This window comes from Aedes aegypti, chromosome 1 (assembly GCF_002204515.2).
Source record: "Aedes aegypti strain LVP_AGWG chromosome 1, AaegL5.0 Primary Assembly, whole genome shotgun sequence".
In the NCBI taxonomy this organism is placed as follows: Eukaryota; Metazoa; Arthropoda; class Insecta; order Diptera; family Culicidae; genus Aedes; species Aedes aegypti.
In genome coordinates this window covers 265,131,044-265,152,658 of record NC_035107.1, presented here as the reverse complement: position 1 = coordinate 265,152,658, position 21,615 = coordinate 265,131,044, and the positions used below count along the sequence as shown (strand labels likewise).

General features: G+C 36.4%; 1 protein-coding gene across 8 annotated transcripts in view; it reads left to right on the top strand.

The window, feature by feature from the left end:
* Positions 1–18,059, top strand: part of LOC23687451 (cGMP-specific 3',5'-cyclic phosphodiesterase) — a 311,454-nt gene extending 293,395 nt beyond the window's left edge. For all 8 annotated transcript variants that reach the window (XM_021837702.1, XM_021837701.1, XM_021837705.1 and 5 more), the window contains one exon: positions 15,842–18,059. In XM_021837702.1, the coding sequence (XP_021693394.1) occupies positions 15,842–16,335 (494 nt within the window). In that variant the 3' untranslated portion in view covers positions 16,336–18,059. The remainder of the gene's footprint in view (positions 1–15,841) is intronic.
* The last annotated feature ends 3,556 nt before the right edge of the window (positions 18,060–21,615 follow it).

The window sequence follows — 21,615 nt, the reverse complement described above, 5'->3', positions numbered from 1 at the left end:
GTCCATCCTAAGCAGGCAGATCAGCAGCCCTACGGAGACCGATTGGGTTGAATTAAAACGTGTCGTACGATACTTGTTGAAGACCGCCTGCTACAAGTTGAAACTGTCTGCTGCGAAATTAGATCTCGTTGGATTCTGCGACGCGGATTGGAGCGGAGATCCATCTGACCGCAAATCGAATTCTGGCTATTTGTTCCAGCTTGGCAAAGCAACAATTTGTTGGGCAAGCCGGAAACAAACGAACGTATCTTTGTCCAGCATGGAGGCCGAATATATGGCCTTATCGGAAGCGTGCCGTGAATTAGTTTGGCTGAGGCAACTGCTAGAAGAAATTGGAGCACCGCAACAGAAGCCAACTACCGTTTTGTCTCAAATTCCGAACAGACTCATATTCCGAACACTTGGTTTTTGTATGGCGATTTGGTTGAAATGTTTCGCTGAAATATGTCACCAAATAACAAGGAAACGGCAGTCAATTGCAATTCAATTTTAACGTCTCCAATATAATTTATACCGCGGAAGTAGTGATGATTCTCTAGTTTCAGACCAGAAGAACAAGCTCAAATAAATTTATTTGCGAAATTATTCAATTGAACACGATTTATTCGTGCTGTTCGGAATTTGAATCAAGGTGTTCGGAATATGAGGCAGAATAAACACAGTGTTCGACATTTGAATCATTCCACACTTCCACACTTTGAAGTAAAAACAATTTTAAAACAAATTGAATCAACATTATTATCGGTACACCCAACAGATAACAGTTAGGCTTTGCGAGAAAATTAAAATTTACACGAATATCTGCCAATTTATGCCAATCAGATGCATTTGAAGTCACTATTGGCCTTAAGTGTTCGGAATATGAGTCAAAACGGTACTGTACTGGAAGATAATCGTAGCTGCATCGAGTTTGTGGAGACTGACCGTAAATCAAGAAGATCCAAACATATCGACACTAGGGTGCACTACACCAAGGATCTGGTCGATAAAGGTGTGGTGGCTCTCCAATATTGTTCGACGGAGGAAATGACTGCGGACATCCTAACAAAACCGTTGGGAGCGGTGAAACAACAGCGATTCGTGGAAGCGATGGGGCTGGTCAGTACCGATGGCCAGACTGTACCGGTTCCGTGACGACGAGGAGGAGTGTCAGCTATAAAGTGGGGGCAGCGTTTATGGTAACGCCGTCACTGCACCGCCACGCTGGCAACACAAGAGAGAGAGAAGCGAAAGTGAACGATCATTCTTTTCATACCCATTAGTCTGTACCCGATATACGAAAGAATAAAGACGTTTAGAGTAAACGGTCCCGCGAGTTAAAAAGTTTTTTCCCTCTATCACGATACGCATTGTCCGGAGTGTTCCGGTGTTCCGCTGGCCTGTTGGGTGTCCGTATTCGTCGGTCGGTCCACTCTGTTGCCCTACACTTCAAAGGCACAAATCTTGCGAAGAAAGCATCGAACAACAGTGAACTTTTTATTTTGGCTTTGTGCACTAGCAGAAAGCTTAAAATAAGAAGATCAGAAACGTTTGCCAACTATTTCTCAAGTTTAGTGCCTTTGAAAACGTGAGTAGGGGCATAAGTCGGCCATTGTGACGGTCATCTTTGGATTCCGAGATGTTTCACCTTAAGGGATTCCTTTATGCTGAAACATGACGGAATTCAGACATAGCTGTCACAATGGCCGGCTTATGCCTCTACTCACGATTTCATCTGCAGAAAAATGAACATAGGGAGTCGGATCCTATTCTTGGCACTTTTGATTCACTTCGGCAGTGGGGTTTTTTGAAAGCTACTGAGCTCATATTTGGCCACAATATGCGTTGTACTGATGCGATTCCTTTTGCAAAGTTTCAAAAAACTCGGCCGTAAAAAACACCCCTTGTCAAAGTGAATCATGGAAGTGCCCAAGTGGTTCTTTTGCGAGCAGGGGTTGAATTATGAGGAAATTGAGAGTATCTTTTATTTATCGCTCTCTGTAACAATCATGATCCTCAGCACATCATGAAAGTCTGTTTATCATCTACTGCTACAGCTCTGATTGAATCGGAGGGATAACATTGCATGACAAGCTACAAACCTTGGTACATTTTTGCTTATAGGATATTTGGGGATTGTTTATCATGCCAGTAAAGTAAACAACCTACCCCCAATGATAAATAAGCGAGGGAAATGGGTTTTTTATCGCTCTCTCTTTGAGGCTCTCTCGCTGATAAATAACATCAAGCTTGTTCCAACATATTTAAAAGAATACATAAAAGTATTCATATGGAAATAATGATTGCTCTTTTGGAGGAGTTTCAAAAGAAAACCTTAGATAAATTTAAATATGAACCTCTGTAGAAATGTCAGTGCTCTAAGAGAAATTCTTAGATGTTTTAGAGTATTTTTATTGTAAAAGAATCTCATAAGGTGTGCTCGTGAAGATTTCTGAAGATAATTGTTTTAAAAAATCTAGAAATCGAGGACATCTATAAAAAATAGTATTAATTAATATTGATTGCATTTCAATAAGCATTCCCGGAAAAAAATCTGAGGAAAGAGTCCGTAAGAGGACTTATGAGAATACTTGAAAAATTACTGTATCTCTAAAAACAGCTTTCCGAGAATAAAGACTTAAAAAACGGTGAAGTTCAGGAGAAAAATGTGGAAAAACTAGTTATGATTATTTAAAAACACAAATATCCTTAAAACAATCCCTGAAGATATTCCGAGTATTATTCTCGAAAAAAGTCAAGTGAAAATAATTGAATATATTTATGTCGGATTCGTCTTCGAGAAACACCAGGAAAGTTCAGGAGTTGTTCCTGGATAAATTGTTGATATAATCCTTCGTGGAGGAACTGTATGAAATCCTTACATCCAACGTACAGAAATTGGTTATGTACAGTATAAAACCAACAACGAGCACCTACTAATGTAATCCATTTTAGACGACATCAAGGAACTTAGGATGAACCCTGGTGTCTAACAGAGTTACTGATAGTTAACAATAGATCTGCAAATAATTGAATTTTCTAAATTTGTTCACTCTGGAATTTTCCAAGCCGTTAAATTGACTCGTTACTCAGCCTGAACGCGCTCTGTGGGAAAATCAAGCAGATTATTAAATCGGTCATAGTGTTTTCCCATGTGCTCTTGGGGATTAGAACTACATTTATACTGTGAGATACAATAGTCAGCTACAACATTGCCGAAGACCGTTTTTAGATCGGACGCCCCAGTAATTAGTTATTGATTTTTTAGTGAGTTGTAAAACTTTGGCTATAGTTATTGGGCTGTTCTGCGGGCATCACTGGAAACATGCAGTAAAACATAGTAGCCATGATTTGTGCGTGCTATCTTTCGCGCCAGGTGCAGCAATGTTGCCTGTTCAGAAGTTAAATGAGCACTGCTGAAGAATTTGTGACTGGATATAAATCAATAACTAATTACTGAGGCGTCCGATTTGAAAAAGGTCTTCGGCAAAGTTGTAGCTGACTATTGTATCTCACAGTATCAACGTAGTTCTAATCCCCAAGAGCACATGGGCAAACACTATGACCGATTGAATGAACTGCTTGCTTTCCCCATAGTAATTCCCATATAAACTTCAAAGGGCTTGTGCAGTCTCAGTTTTCATCCGAATGAGCTCAAACCTTGAGAGGACACTCATAATTTGATCTAGAATCGAATGAGCGGTGTGGAGCAAAAACGATTTTTTGAACCACTCTAGTGGATAATATCCACTGACCTTCCTTCATCGTTCAAGGTGAAACAGTTTTGAATCCAACTTTCAAGATTGCACTAAATTTCAAAGGCACTAATCTTGCGAAGGCAGCATCTGACAGCAGTGCACTTTTTATTTTCGCTTTGTACACTACCAGAACGCTTAAAAAAAGAAGATCAGGAACGTTTGCCTAGCGGACTTTGGGGCAAGTGTGCCATCCCTGGTTTTTATAAAAACTACAATTTATATTTTCTCTTTGAGCTTAATAATATGTTCCATTATAGGGTAAATGATGGCTTCGGCACCCTGAGGGTATTTTCGGCAACACTAACTTATCGTCCTTGTTAGAATTTATCTACGGAACAAGGGTGACCTTCAATGTACTCAACATGTTCCTTGAAATATAATCTTCCATATAAATCACATTCTTGACGAAAATATTATATAACATGGGTTTTATTATTAAATGAAATAAATGCTTACGAAATCATCGTCATTCGTGAGCTGCCGAACAGAACAACACAAGAGCAGCTTAGGAAAAACTCACCACTTTGAAAGGTCCAATTCTCCGCTCCAATGCCAATTTTTTAACAAAATCTACGCACCGATCACTTTTGCACAATGAAACTTTTGATTGGTCTATAAAGAACTCGAAAATACTTAATTTTTATGCTTCAAATCACAAGTAAAAATTAATGAACTTTATTTTCCTCGGCAATCACTTTTTATTACTGCACCAGGTTGCCAGAAAACCATATTCAATTGCGGTGTAAGTGAGTAGATTTGAAAAGGGTCTATTCTGATTTTCTCATACACTGAGAAGAATATGAACTTTAAAAATTACTGGCAAGGTTTGGATTTTGATCCGAATTAGCTGATCGAACCATATTTGGAGAGTGATATTCAAAAACAAAAAAAAAATTAAATCCTGGGACATCGCAATCGGATTTTTTTTAATACACCCCAACCTCTTTTTACGACCGTTAGGCGGCGTCCATTTATTACGTAACGCTAAAATTGGAAATTTTTGACCACCTTACCCCCCCCCCCCCCCCTTTCGTAACGCTCTTTGTATGAAAAATTTTAAATTTTTGTATGAGCCGTAACGCTTGAGCCTACTCCCCACCCCCTTGAGCGTTACGTAATTTGTGGATGTCGCCTTATCGGGGGGTCGTAAAAAAATCTGGGTAATAATTATGTTTTTGAATAATGCATCGTCTATATGCGGAAATACTGATTCGGGATATTTCCAAAATGGCCGTTCAAAATTTCATATTTTGGTAATAGATGGCAACACTGCTCGATTGTTATCAAAAGAGCCAATTTTATGGGGGTGTGATATGCAAATACCAAAAAATTTCAAAGATGACGGTACCGAATGTTCACCAAAGTTGAAGGAAGTGTTGCGTGCTATACAGTCGGCCGAATCACAAATATTCATGTGGCTGGCAGCACTGTTCAAGAAGAATAAAGAAAAGATCAAAACCATAAAACTTGAGCGGAACAGAAAAATAGAATGCTTAGCAACATAGCAATACTCTTCAACTGTAATCCAGTTTTTCATGAAGGCTTCAAAATTTGGTCGTAGCTGGCAACACTGCTTAAGTGAAATTGCGTCACCGGCAGTACAAGTGTGCATGCAACTTTTGTTTTGTGGATATCTCAGGATCCTGACCACTTAGAAAGATGACGTCTTTGGCAAAGTTGTTCATTAGCTCAAGGACTAACATTATTCTGGCCAAGAGATTCAAAATTTTGCCACCAGGCGGCGCTAGTGAGCGTAGAATTTTTGTTTTGCGGATATCTCAGGATCCTGATCACTTAGAAAGATGGCGTCTTCGGCAAAGTTATTCAGTAGCTCAAGGACTATCATTATTCTGGCCAAGAGATTCGAGATTTGGCCACCAGGCGGCGCTAGTGAGCGTAGAATTTTTGTTTTGCGGATGTCTCAGGATCCTGACCACTTAGAAAGATGGCGTCTTCGGCAAAGTTGTTCAAGAGCTCAAAGACTATCATTATATAAGCTATGCGATTCAAAATTTTTCCAAGGGCTATCATTATTTTTGTCAAAAGATATAAGGTTTTTCCTACCAGGCCGCGCTAGTAAGCACGATATTTTTTTGTTTTGCGGATGTCTCAGGATCCTGGCCACTTAGAAAGATGGCGCCTTCGGCAAAGTTATTCAGAAGCTCAAGCGCTATCATTATAAAAGCTATGCGATTCAAAATTTTGCCTTCTGGCGGCGCTAGTGAGCATGAAACTTTTGTTTTGCGGGATCCTGACTACATAGACGTGGCGTCTTGGGCAAAGTTGAGCTTCTCAGCAAGTTTCTCGAAAACGCCATCTTTCTAGGTAGTCAGGATCCTGATATATCCGCAAAACAAAAGTTTCATGCTCACTTGTGCCGCCTGGTGGCAAAATTCCCTAGTAGCACACATGTTATAATTGAGGCAGAATAACTCTTATATGACCAGATCTGGTCATATAAGTGTTATTCTACTTCAATTATAACATGTGTGCTACTCGGGTTTTGAATCTCATAGCTTTTATAATGATAGTCCTTGAGCTAATGAACAACTTTGCCGAAGACACCATCTTTCTGAGTGGCCAGGATCCTGATATATCCGCAAAACAAAAGTTTGATGCTCACTAGCTCCGCCTGGTGGCAAAATTTTGAATCTCATAGCCTTTATAATGATAGTCCTGAGCTACTGAACAACTTTGCAGAAGGCGCCATATTTCTAAGTGGCCAGGATCCTAAGATAACCGCAAAACAAATGTTTCATGCTCACTAGCATCACCTAGTGGTAGAATTCCGCAATTCAGTGATGGTGGTGCTAGCCCTTGAACTACTGAACAATTGATCCTCTATTTTGAATACTTAGTAAGATATTGGTCATTTATAAAAACGGTCGTTAATCTGAATTTCGGTCTGTAAAAAGTGGTCGTAAAACGAACCGTCGGTAAAAAAAAACGGTCGTAAAAAGAGGTTGGACTGTAATACCATTCATTCTCTCGGTAATTACTTGGTGATAGAGCGTTCAAGAGCAGCAACTTTTACAGACCAAAACCATATCGAGGCATTCAGCTTGTCAGTGAACAGTTCAATTCACGGTGAAATTCTTGACATTAAAAAAAATGAAAACAACTATGCAAGTACCATCGTTGGGGGTGAGATTTGGCCAAAAATGCGTAAGTTCTCATTTATTTTTAAATAACTTTCGCAATTTGACTTGATATGTTCGGTTAAATATGAGAATACGTTGCAAATGCTGAACAAATAATTGAAATCTGATTATTTTCCTTTAAATAGGAATCATTTGGAAATTGGGCCAAACTCACCCCTTCGAGAAGGTGACATTGGGCCAAACAAACTACACTCAGGAAAATGAACTATCGATAAACATAGGAACCCCATATGAAAATTCGCCACAAGAAATTGGATTGAAATTCATTTTCATGAATTACGTCATGGAACCGAAATTTGAAAACAAAAATAGTTTTCGCAGCAACCTGGAATCGAACCAAGGACCTTGCTTAGTTTTGTAACAAAAACTACCCAAAAACATGATTTTTTAAAGAAAAAATCGAATTTCTTTGGATTATTTAAGTTTTTTTTGCCGAATATTACATGTTTCATATAAAACATAAGTTTCTAAAGCATTTTGTTTGAATTACAAGTTGAATACTGTATTTCTTTTAACATTTGCAAATATATCATTGTTTCAAAATTATTTAAAAAATGTTGCCAAGTCCTTTTCAAAGGTTTAACAAATAAGGAAAACCAGTTTCAGCTTTAAGAATATTGTTTAACTGATAACAATTAAAATGTTGAATAACATGGTCAAAACAGTAAAATGCGGTGTATGCAAAGTTTGAACACAATTATATAAGCTTCAAAACCATGCAAAAAGATTTGGAATCGGTTGAGTATTCATGAAGTTATGGTCAAACAAAGATATTTTTCAGTAAAATACAAAAAAATTGGAGTAAACTACTTTTTATAGAAACTAGTTTTGATTTTACACAAATTTGATGTTCTACAAAGTTTTCAAAAAAAAAAAATTTAAGGTAATGGTGCTGAAATTACCGAAGTTATGGTGACTTCACTGAAGGCCATTTTTTATGACTTGAAAATTCACCTCCAAGACGCTTGCACCTCTATATTTTAATATTTTTGGCTCAAACTTCGAGGTTTCTCTACTAATATGATTCGAATTCAGAAGAGTACACGAATTTTTGGATTTGAGAACTTTTGAAAAACAAGACTGTAGCGCATGTGCGAGTAGCAAATAGGAGCATGCATGTAACTCATTCAAGCGCAACTCTGAAATTCAAGTAATCCGATAATCGCGTTCCGTGGATTTTTCTTGCAGAGCACAATATTATGAATCAATTAACCATGACATCACGCTGCAACTTCTAGGTTGAATTCGTACCTGCTGCAAGTTTATTACCATGACATGGCAATTTTTAAAGCCGAAATGCTGCCATAGTGAAATTGAATACAAAATTTATTCGATAAAATAAATGAAAATGAAATTAGGCAGTGTCCATTTATGACATAACGTTAAAATGTACAATTTTCGACCATTCCCCCTCCGCAACGATCTTTGCATGAAAAAAAAATGTGTTTGAGCCGCAACGTTTGAGCCTACTCCCCCTCCCCCTAGAGCGTTACGTAATATGTGGACGGCGCCTTAGTCTGCATAAATTTAGGCGTTGTGTATTCAATTTGAATCTCCGCTATTTTATTTCTAACTGCAATTCTTTTCTCAGTGTAGTCTGTATTTTTCTGCATTGGCCCTTTCAACGAGTAGAACATAATGAGTGACGTTTAATTTCAGGAATTGTCAACAAATACAAAATGTTACCAATATATAAACTAGTTTTTGCGCAGTTTTGGATTGCCGAAGTGAACATTTTTGTTGCCGACAATAGTAATTGCATTGCCGATAAAAGAACAAGTGCCTCGTGACTTTGGTGAGGAAAAATAGAAGATTAAGAGAACAAAATAGTGTTTTATGTATAACGACCAATAAACGAAGAGTGCTCAATGTAGTTCAGGTGTCTCCTGCTAATTGTTGTGCTCCATTGTTGCGTAAAATTGCCTTCTTAATGGCCGGTACGCTGATCATAAGTACTGTGTAAAAGGATAGGACAAGAAACGGTCAAGGAATGATTCCGCTACCGAAATTACTTGAGCTGCACGCTGCTGAGAAGTAGAGCTGATTTCATAACGTCGGTAACGCCTGCTGTACAAATCAAATAGAGCTGTCACTTTTCCGTACGGAAAAATGTGCCGCTCAATTATTCCGCAAGTAAAAGTGACACTTTGCTCATACTGGATCGGCTGTCAAAATTACTTTGGTAAAAAAGAGAAATTTTACTTGAGCGCATTACGTTTCAGGTGCATACTACGCATAAAAGTTCAGCTGCTTAGGCTGCCGACAATACGTAAGTTCCCCTAGTTCACAATACGATGATCAACAAATGATGAAAATTGCTCTATTTTTCACGTATTTACATCAACTTTTGCAAACACAACCAAATTTGAGTGGATTTTTATAAGATTTCGTTGTTTCTAAATAGCATGGTAAAAGGTAAGTTATTAACAGATTTTTCAACGTGCTGTATATCGTGAAACTATTCAAATCATAATAATAAACCAAAATGAGGCACCACTAGTGGTTTCTGAAGTATATTAGGGGAATAACTGACATTTTTGCCCCCAAAATGATTTTTTTTCTCAAAATATTCAATAATAACATGTTTTTCGGCTTATTAAGTACCGTTTTAATACCTACATCAATATTTTACCGTTGCTTAGTGCTGATCTAGTGGAAGATTATACATATTCGCCATAATATAAGGGTAATACATATATTGTATTGAATGGAGACAAAAATAACCATTTTAGTTATTCGAATTGAGTAATAGAGAGTTACGCATGTTTTGTGTAATTAAGTAAGTAATATTAATAGGAAATAAAGAAAAGTCCATTTCAAGTAGAATTACATGCGATGTTCATTCGGTAGCCGTCTTGCCCCATAGTGCCGAAAATAGGTTATTTTGGATGATATATGAGAAGCTTTAAAACTAATACTTTTTGAAGTTATTTACTTTTTAAATGGCACACTGGTTATGAAAAGATGTGAAACTAACATCATGAGGCTAAATTGGTGGATTTCGTAGGCTTTAGGCAAAGTTAGAGAACAATTTGCTTAAGGTGGCACACTTGCCCCAAATTCCGCTACTATTTCTCCAGTTTAGTGCCTTTGAAAACGTGAGCAGGGGCACAAGTTTCGGCCATCTTTGGATTCCATTGTTTCGGCAATCTTTGGACTCCAAGATGATACACCTTAACGTTTCACGCAAAAATAGGTGTAGAGGATAATATTGATAACTATTGCGTTAAACTCGAGAATAAACTTCTAAAATCGCTTGTAGCGCGGCGTATTATTCCTCTCTTCCCTAAGTACAATTTCACTTTTTAGATCATTTTGAACAATCAAACATTTGTGGAGAGTTATCCTCCAGAATGTTTAATCAGCAATAGTTCTTGGAATCCCATGTTACAGAATTCTCGCATTTTTATTATTTACATGGCACGTTAAATTTTATGATAATCATGTGAAACTAATTATAACTGAATATTCAACTATATATAATGTAAACTATCTCATTGCATTCTAAACAGCTTGAATTATACTGAAACATTTCATGATCTTGCATTTCACAATCGCCAATATTATACATGGAGAAATCACAGCATTCAAAAAATGAATTCTTTTAGCATTTAGTTTTTACCCTCGGTTGGGTTGTTTTGCTGCTCTTTCTACGGCAATGTTGTCACAAAAGTATCGATGCCTTGATGGTATCGTTTCATTCCTATTTGTAATGATTTATTCAATGATAAATCATACAAATAAGGCTATCATAACCAACATTGTTAACAAACTCCTAAATACTAAACGCATAACGTCTTCTCTCAAAGAATGTTGCAAGCAAAACCACTCGCTTCACATACACTGAGGCAAATGGACTATCGAAATGCATAGAAACCCCTTATGAAAATTCGTCACAAGAAATCGGATTGAAATTAATAAATTTGCCTTATGAAACCAGATGCTAGAACGATACATAAGGCGTTCGTATTGCAATAATCGTTCCACGTTTCATAAGACAAAATGTATCAATTTCGATAGGCCAGTTCGCTGCGGGCACGCTTCTGCCTGATGGCGACCCACAAGATCCAATGGAAAAATTGGTATATTTAGAACAGCACCAATGAGGAAATGCCGGATATCGATGTCTAATCAACCATTGATTCCAAAATGGCGACTTTCAGTTTGTGAAGTTCACTGGTAACCCACGCAATATGGATACTTTTGGAACAGAACCGATGAGTAGATTACGAAAATCGATAGCTAATGCCATTAGAGACTCTAAAATGGCGGATTCCGGTTTGAGAAAAACACTCTAAACCCATGCATTATGGGTATTTTTGGAACTGGACCTATGAGTAGATGACGGAAATCGACATTTGACGCCATTTTGGATTCCAAGACGGCGTCAGACATCGATTTTCATAATATAGTTATCGGTTTGGTTCCAAAAATATCCATATTGCATGCACGGTGCTTCATTTACCATTATTACCAAACAAAAATAGTCATGAAAATTTCAAACGCCAATTGGTTCATAGACATATTCTACACCTCTGGAAAGATAAAAAAATCCTTAGACAAAATTTTGAGTTACGCGCTCTTAAAGGTGTAACCGTCAAAATAGTTGATTTTTAATTTATAAACAATGTATTTCAAAACGCTTAGGAATGTTTGCAATTGAATAAAATCATTAAATTGTATATAAACACACCATAATTAACTGATTTTGTACAGGCTCAAATATCATGATGCATTACGAAGCCGATTTAATTGTGTAATTACCTACAAACTTCATCATTCAACAGTATATGAGTGCTTGCTATGTGACATACTATTATTGATAAGCAAAACTCTATAATAATTATTAAATGTGGAAATGTTTCTAAGAACACTAAGCTGAAAAGCATGATCTGCCTTTATTAGAACGTAGCGCGGAAATAAGAAGAAGAAGATAATAAGTTCCGCTCCATAGCGTTCCATCCCACTTTACGTTTGAACCATTTTTAATCTGAACGATGTGCAAATTGGCGGGGTACAGATTAAAAAGTGTGCAGATTAAATGTGGTCAAACCAACAGGGGTACTCGGTACATGAATCCATCACTTTTGATCAATTCATAATATTATAGACACAAATATTGCGGCGCTTATATTAAATCCACATCCAGCGGCGGCGGTAACGTGCAGAAGATATGCGCGCAATTCAAACGCAACGTCAAAATTCAAGTAGGCTTGGATTTTTTCGTCCTTCAAGGACACAAATGTTTCAAATTTGCTAAATCTGAAACATTTAATGATTTTCATTATCACTGCGACGGTATATCGACATTTTCAGATAATCGCATTACGTGGATTTATCTTGCAGAGCACAATAAAAATTCAAAGCAAACAAACGCTGTGAGTGCGACACTCTATGCCACTCTATGCTTGGTTGGAGAAACAGTGTTGTCAAGAATTATTCTAATCCGGTCGCACCTGCTGCTTGTGTGCTCCACTCCTTTTTTGTGTTTACAATTTCATCCACAATGATTACAGTACAGTTAATTTCAGTTTCAGCCAGGCAGTATTGATTCTGATATTTCTGATTGATTGGATAAAGAGTGTTGTCAAGAATTATTTCTGAGAATCCTACCTGTGCGTGGTGTACCGTTTTGTCTCAAATTCCGAACACTCCGTTTTTGTATGGCGATCGGGTTGAAATGTTTCGCTGAAATATGTCATCAAATTACAAGGAAATGGCAGTCTATTGCAATTCAATTTTAACGTCTTCCGATTTATTTTATACCTCGGGAGTGGTGATGATTCTCTAGTTTGAGACCAGTAAAACTAGCTTATTTAAATTTATTTGCGATTTTTTTTTATTTAGATACGCTTTTTTCGTGCTGTTCGGAATTTGAATCAAGGTGTTCGGAATATGAGACAGAATGAACATAGTGTTCGGCATTTGAATCAAAATGTTGTTTCATACTTTTACGTAAAAGCAATACTAGACAAGTTTAAATTAACAATTTTGTCGGCACACTCAATAGCTAACAGTTAGGCTATGCGGAGAAATAAAAATTTGCACAAATATCAGCTAATTTATGCCTATCAGATGCATTTGAAGTCACTGTTGGCCTTAAGTGTTCGGAATATGAGTCAAAACGGTACTTTACTTTTTCTCCCTTTTTAAAATTTTGTCCACACTATTGAGAGCACGGTTAGTCTCAGTTTCTGCATCATTCAGGCCAGGCAGTAATGTTTGTAAAAAACGGCCAGTAAGTTGAAGATGGCCTCCTAGGTGTTATCGCCAAATGAGAACATCTTGCTCTGACCACAGAGTACAATGAACCCACCTTGGAAGTAAGCAAACAACTATGCCAATGCCGTACAAATTTGACAGATACTGGCACCGTTATTTTTCTCTCAATATTATTGAAGAGCTTAATTACGTATTGAAGGCAGATAAAGTTAAACTCATGAAAACGTGAGAACATATTTCAATTTTGGGTTTTTCTTAAAACAAAAAAGATTGCCTTCGCATATTTGGCCAAGGTACACGGTACATTTATTAACGATTCATGAAAGAGTTAGAAGGTTGTTCAACTTAAAAAAATGAATTCTACGGGATCTAGCATATTTTAAAAATATGTCTAGCCCATTCCATTTAAAATTATTATCGCACCGATTCATTATTTGATACGCGTCTGTGTAGAGTTAATTCTTAATACGCTTACATGCGACATTACTAGCTCGAAGGTTCAAAGGTTAGTACAATGACATCTTAGTCAAATGAGATAAAACTGAAAAAAACAATGCATGATTTCTTTGGATTCAGTGTGTGTTTTTATTCCAAAGAATTATTACTTTTTATATGACCTAGTGGGTTGATAGACACATCTAACATACGATGTTTTGATTTTCAATAGAACATATACTGAACATTTCTTCGGAAAGTTACACTTCAAATTGTTAACCAATCACAAACTAAGCCTTTAGATATAGAGTTTTTCAAGACGTTGAAGCCAATTTGAAGAGCCAATAAAATATAACAATATGTCATACAATAAAAGCAACAAGTTTCTTCTAAGCTGAAATTACTTTGATATTCCATATCAGATGTTTAGTTTGTTGATAAATGAACTAAAAGAAATAACAAACCATTCAAAATGGGTCAATTGATAACACAAAAAACAGCTTCCGACTTAGAAATACATAAAAAACAACGATTTTTACGGTTACGCCTTTAAAATGGCGTAACTCAAAATTTCGTCTTGTTTTTTTTTTAATATCTTTCCAGAGGTATATAAACCATCTGGTGTTTGAAGTTTTGATGGCTTTTTTGTTTGATGTGTTTTAAGTGATTTCTAAAGTTTATTGTATCTGAGGGAACTTACGTATTCTCGGCAGCCTATGCAGCTCAACTTTTAAAAATATCGTTATACCCAATATAAGGCACAAAACTTAGCAGGAGACACCTTAGATATACTTGAGCACTCTTCATTTATTAATTACTATAGACAATACAACGTTTTATTCTCAAAATCATTGATAATTCCTAATCAAAGTCACGAGGCACTTGTTCTTATATAGGCAATGCAATTGCTATCATTGGCAACTTAAATGCTCTCTTCGACAATCCAAAACTGTGGAAAAACTAATTGATGCATTGGTAATATTTCGCACTTGTTTACAATGAGCCTATGCATGCTATGAAATGTTTGACTTCTACCGTGCGCCCTGTTTTCAAATTATCCGCGAGTGAGAGCGAGAGAGCTCAAACACACGGCGCACAGTAAAAGTCAAAACAACAAAAGAATTTATGGCACGTACAGAGACTTTTAATAATAAATACAGAGGCTCGTAACTGTACGCTGTACTTTTTTCTGAATGTCTTAAGCATGTTTAAAAAATATTTAAGCTTATTTTTCGAATTTGCTAGTATGGGGCAACATTGATCACCCATGTGAAACAATGTTCGGTAATAAAGAAAATTTCGTTACATACTAAAATCATGGCTACTGAAGCCGAGTATGACGAGGAAAACCTCACAAGTAATTAATTTTTTGAGTTATTTGAAAACCCTTTGAACCACAGATTACGTCTAAAGGTAAACAATCTCGTAAAAAACATTGTATTATTTATACCTAGAAGTTCGTTGACTTAGTTTAATTGAGCACATTTGTTAAAAATTTGAAAACAGGATCATTTTTGGCATTTTTTATGCTGATATATCTTACAGAACTCACGTGAATCATGAATCTTTTGGTAATGTCATCCATAATCATGGAAATTATTGCTTAAAAAAGTTGGAAAAATGTATTTTTGAACAAAATTTCCCTAAAACTGTATTTTTTTTTATAAGCTAATGAATTTGAAAAAAGAAACGCACAATTTGTGATTTGAAAATGTTTCATCAAAAAAGTTGCCTTGAACTTATTACGAGGAGGGTCATTCGGATCAATATTACCGCGTTTCACGATACACACCTGATGGCTGGATGAGCTTAATTATTGATTAACTTTTTTGTATATGCTTCTCATAAGCTGTCCGGAATTCAAATCCGAAATATGAAAACATGAAAACGCTCAAATATCTTACAGAACGAGTTGATTTATATGCTTTTTAAAGAGTTATACTTTACTGAGGCCTTAAGCATCCGTAATATGCACCGAAACGGTACAGCAGTGCTGTAATCGATCAAGCTTGTTACGACTTGTAATTTTCGCTTGCTATAACTGTTCTTTGCAATAAAATGTTCTGGTATCTGCAATCCCTTCTGCTGTGAATATTAATGAGAAACCACTTGACCTTTCCAGCCTATGCCTAACCTAGAACCATTTTCTGTATACTGTGTTCGTGTTAACCGTTTCCCACGGCATGATCTTCTTCTAACGGCGCCTAATGCGAGCAATGTATTCGCACGATCCCACCACCCTTCTCGTTCTCTCTGCATCCACCCCTCTTTCTGTTCCATCCACAGCCGGAAAGGAGGCCCTAGCCGACATCGAATTCACCGTTACCACGCTGAACTGCGCCCACCCAGAGGACAAGACTGACACGACTCCGGTCCACGAACGAAAGCCCCGTTTCAGTAGTCTACGTAAGACCGGGGCTCTGGGGAAAGCCGTCCGCAATAAGCTATCCAAATCCGTGTACAGCAGTCAAACGGCGATTGGCAGCACTACAGCTGGGGCTCCGTCCTCCGGTGATCGTCCTTCGTCCGGCGTTACGAATTCTTCCGTCAGTTCGTCAAAGTCGCAAGACGACGAAAAGCAGTCCTCCGAAGGAGACGGAGGGGAGGTTAATCACGATCATCATCATTCAGCATCTACGACCGGTAATAGTACCGGAGGATCAGCGGGACATCACAGCGTTACGACGCCAACGGGAAGTCCTGCCGATTCGGAAGTAATCAAGTCATCAGCCCTCGTCAAACCAGTTAAAAAGCGGTCCAAACTATGCATGCTTTTGTGACCGAAGTATTACGAGGGGGACTCCTCAACTAACAATCACGGCAACAAGGAGAACTCGGTATAGGCCAAGCAAGGTTCACCTTTCCTCCGTTAGATGGCTGTTCGCTGTGTTTCCATGTTTTAGCTGTGTTTTAGCCACGGAAAGTGGTGTTCACGAATGATATTTAGAATATTTATAAGACAAACACAAACGCAGAAAAGAAACTTGAAAACCCCAAGAAATTTGTGTGCAAGATGGAAGACAAACCCGAATACAAAATGTGCATGATGTGTTGTAGTATAGCAGTACCTAGATGTCAATCAAATGAACCCACATTTTTGGAGGAATGTATTTTATATACATGTTTACGGAACAGCAGCATTTTCCTTCGGAATCTAACACACGCTAAGCAACTTGAAGTACACGTTTTAGCTGACTAGAAACTTTCCAAATGCAATATCTAGTTTGTAGATGGCATTTAAGTATCCATTACTCCTCTCAACACAAACATCAAGAGTCCTTGTAAAATAGGAAAAATCTTAAACGGTGCTTTCTCGACATAGATGTAGAATAGAAAACTTTTAACTTATGATTCTACGCAAAAATGCTGCAAAACTAGATGATAAGTTCGTATAAGCTCTCTGACCCACATTCAAACCCGCACACCATTCACAAAGTCCTGTGGTACTTATGGTTCGTAAATTTTAAAAGCTTTGACACTAGGAAATAATTGAAAACTATTTACCCTTAGGGACGTCAATTTACCTTGTTACCTAGAAGACAACTTCACCAAAAAACATCCAAACACACCAAAACTATTTGTAAACGCTATTGTAATCCTACCACGCCTATTTACGATATAAAAAATGTGTGATTTGTGTTGATCGCAGTCAAACAGGAAACTGATCTGAAACGTTAAGCTAGTCATAGGTTAAGTAAGCATATTTTGTGGTATAAGTCAAGCCTTAGTAAAAACTGGTACAGCCAACGTCTGCTTTTCTTTGCATTTCAATACAAAGAAGTGTGATGATCAGTATTTGTAGTGGAATGGTCGGAGTAAAAAAAATATAATAATAATTATCAAACACTAAAAATACTGCTAGTGACTGTTTTGTGACAATAAGCAATCAAAACTTACACTAATATTACATTCAGTGCATTATCATTTGAAATATTTTGAAATTGATTAAATATTGAATCAAAATTTAATTTCTCAAGATGATGTTTTATATTGAGGTAATATTGAATAATTATCTTTTGGGCTGTCGATAAACCACGTGAGCGCTCATAGGGAAAGAAATCTTGATTCATGATGAGTTCATGATCCATGAAAATGACCACGGCTCAAAATAAACCTGACCTCGTGACTTATGGGCAACCTATATTTCACATGTCAAATACTAGATCATCACATTTCTCTGACTGATGTCATACGATTGAAACGCATTTCATACCTTCCTCGAGTTACTTAATTGTAGATTTGGTTTCAACGTAGTTCTTCAAAGTTTCAAACTAAAAAGAAATATTTTAGTGATCACCAAAAACATCCTAAACAATGAATAAAATATGTTACAAATAGTGAGTGCAAATGAACCAAATAAAAAAGGAACACTGTTTGCAATCAGTGTACCCATTCATGGTAGGCTACTATTTTTGTGGTTAGTTATTGTTGAAGAGACGTAAACAAAAACAAATGCAAAACAAAAAACGATTGTGTACTTGTAAATAAATAACACTGCGCTGTGGCCGATGGTTTATTTTTGCTGAAGAATTCCCACATTCCAATTATTTCTTTACAAGATTGTTTTTTTAAGGTTCTATTTAGAATCGGTCATATGCCAAAATTTAAACAGCAGTTTTCTCTCGAAAGGGCAAAAATTCGGGAAAAATAAAAACGCCCGTTTTATCAATTTTGACAAACGGGAGACCTTTGTCATTGATTTGTTGATCAATCGGAACCGACGTTTTCTTACTTTCATGTATGAAAAATCAGTTTCTTTTTCTCCAAAATTATTGGTCTGACAAATTTGACATTCAATTTATGACCATACTATTCTTAAGTACCGTTTTGACTCATATTCCGAACACTCAAGGCCAACAGTGACTTCAAATGCATCTGATAGGCATAAATTAGCTGATATTTGTGAAAATTTCAATTTATTCGCTAAGTCCAACCGTTAGCTGTTGGGTGTGCCGATGAAATTGTTTATTTTAGCTTATTTAGTATTGTTTTTACGTTAAAGTATGGAACACCATTTTGATTCAAATGCCGAACACCGTGTTCATTCTGTCTCATATTCCGAACACCTTGATTCAAATTCAGAACAGCACAAATAAATCATATTCAAAAGAAATATTTTGCAAATAAATTTATCTGAGCTAGTTCTACTGGTCTCAAGCTAGAGAATCATTACTACTCCAGAGGTATAAAATAGATTGGAAGACGTTAAAATTGAAATGCAATTGACTGCCATTTCCTTTCAATTTGATGACATATTTCAGCGAAACATTTCAGCCATTTCGTCATACAAAAACCGAGTGTTCGGAATATGAGTCTGTTCGGAATTTGAGACAAAACGGTAGATGAAAAAGAAAACGAATTTAGTGCTATACCATTTAATTCTGTGGTAAAAGATTCATAGCTCTATATAATATCTAAAGTTTCAATATATTGAAGCTAAAAGAAATAAAGTCAAATTTGATCTTAAATAAATGATGTTGATAATCATCATTTGAAAATAGGATCATTTCAATAATAACGCTCTGGGCTGCGTTCGATTGAGCATCACGCTGGATGTACCCTTCAGTGAGTGCGTTATTCGAATCTGTGTAGACTTTGGTTGGAAGAAGCCGTTTCTGTTTATCTCTCAGCAAAAAAAACAGAACGAGAGAGTGTGTTCGCGAGTGATACGATCACACACACAGTCATCTTTTTTTTCCTTGTCTGTAGAGCCTTTTACCCACTGCGTCCAATAATTAGGAATATTGTGGTATGACCCATATTTAATTTTGTGCTCATCAAATCTAGCGTAACATTTGAAAAGGGCCTAACTGCAAAATGTAAACAAATTTGATTATTCATAATTCGTATCATTTTTTACGTAAATTACTCCTACATACTCCTACCGGCATGCAAAATGCATTATTAATGGTAATTTTATTCAAATTTAAAAGGGCCTATCTGAAAATGATAAAACTAAGAGGGCCTAACTGGTCATAAAAGGGCCTAACTGAAAATTTCCATCAAAATCAGATTGGCCCTTCCGTGTATTTTTAAGTTTCCTCCATGTTTTTCAATATTTAGCTATTGTATAGTGTTTTTCTCACATAATGGAACCTAGTGAAATATTTGAAAAGGGTCTATCAGCATAACGTAAAAATTGAGAAATGCTCGATTGAAGATTCTGTAACATATTGATTGTTACTATTTTAAACTCATTGCTATCTAATAGTTTTAAACTTTTGTTCGACACTCATAGTCTATTACTGGGCCACGTAACGTTTTAAATCTAACATAACATAAAAACGAGTAAAAAATGTTGAATTCAAACATCATCGGCAGATAGGCCCTTTTACGAGTCTTCAAACCAGTTAGGCCCTTTCAATTAGGCCCTTTAATTGAACATGGTTTCAGTTAGGCCCCTCCAGTTAGGCCCTTTTATTTAACATAGTTCCAGTTAGGCCCTTTTGGAATTTGCTAATTTTATTGATTATTGAATAGATTTTCAAAGTTTTAGAACAAAATCAATCGATTATGTGAGAAAATCAACATTGAATATTGAAAATTCTTTATTGAAGATTGAGTACTATATTGATTATTCATATTTCAAACCCTTTCTCCTATTTACTAGTTTTATACTTGTGTTCGACACTCATAATAGTCTACTAGGTGGCCCATAACGTTTTAAATCTTAAATAACAAAACAACTCGTGAAAATGGTTGAATTCAAACATCATCGGCAGATAGGCCCTTTTACGAGTCTGCAAACCAGTTAGGCCCTTTCAGTTAGGCCCTTTCAGTTAGGCCCTTTCAGTTAGGCCCTTTGATTGAACATGGTTTCAGTTCGGCCCCTACAGTTAGGCCCTTTTATTAAACTTAGTTCTAGTAAGGCCCTTTTGGAATTTGTTAATTTTATTGATTATTGAAGTGATTTTAAAAGTTTTAGATCAAAATCAATCGATTAGGTATGTGAGAAAATCAACATTGATTAATAAAAATTCTTTATTGAAGATTCAGTACTATATTGATTCCTATTTCAAGCCCATTCTCTTTTTTATTAGTTTTATCATAATTTTAATGCAAAGTTAGTTGAAAAACTGATTTTTTATCCTGAAAAAAAAATCAATTACATTAAAAATTTTGAATAATTTTTATTTGTAATTTTTATTTGTTGCCTCTAGTTGTGGATCGAGTTCCAAAAGTCGCGATTTTCACAAAAACAAATTCGTTTATACTTCTACGAATTCTTCTTATACTTCTTCTTGGCATTACGTCCTCACTGGGACAGAGCCTGCTTCTAAGCTTTGTGTTCAATGAGTACTTCCACAGTTATAAACTGAGAGCTTTTTTTGACAAGTTGCCATTTTCGCATTCGTATATCGTATGACAAGTACGAAGGTACTCTTTATTCAGGAAAGTAAAGGAAATTTCCATTACGAAAAAACCTGGACCGACCGGAACCGGAACCGGAATGGAACTCAGATACCTTCAGAATGGCTTTGCTTTGTAGCCGCGGACTTAAACTGCTCGGCTAAGGAAGGCCCTCAAGTATAAAACAAGTAAAAAAGTGAATGGGTTTGAAATATATATAATCAATAAGATACTGAACCTTCAACCGAGAATATCCAACATTTGGCTATTACATTGTTTTTCTCTCGCTTCTATTTTATTTAAAAACTATGAAAATCACTTCAATAAGCAATAAAATTAACAAATTCCAAAAGGGCCTAACTGGAATTATGTTTAATAAAAGGGCCTAACTGGAGGGGCCTAACTGAAACCATGTCCAATCGAAGGGCCTAACTGAAAGGGCCTAACTGGTTTGAAGATTCATTGAAGGGCCTAACTGCTGCTGATGTCACGAGTCGTTATGCTATTTGAGATTACTAACGTTCTGGGCCACGTAATAAACCATAATGAGTGTCTAACACAAGTATAAAACTAGTAAAAAAAAGTGAATGGGTTTGAAATATCAATAATCAATATGTTGCTGATTTTGTATAGAATAGTTTCCAATATTTAGCTTGTATGATATTGTGTTGTTTTCTCACATAAACATTAAATGTTGTCGAAGAATTATG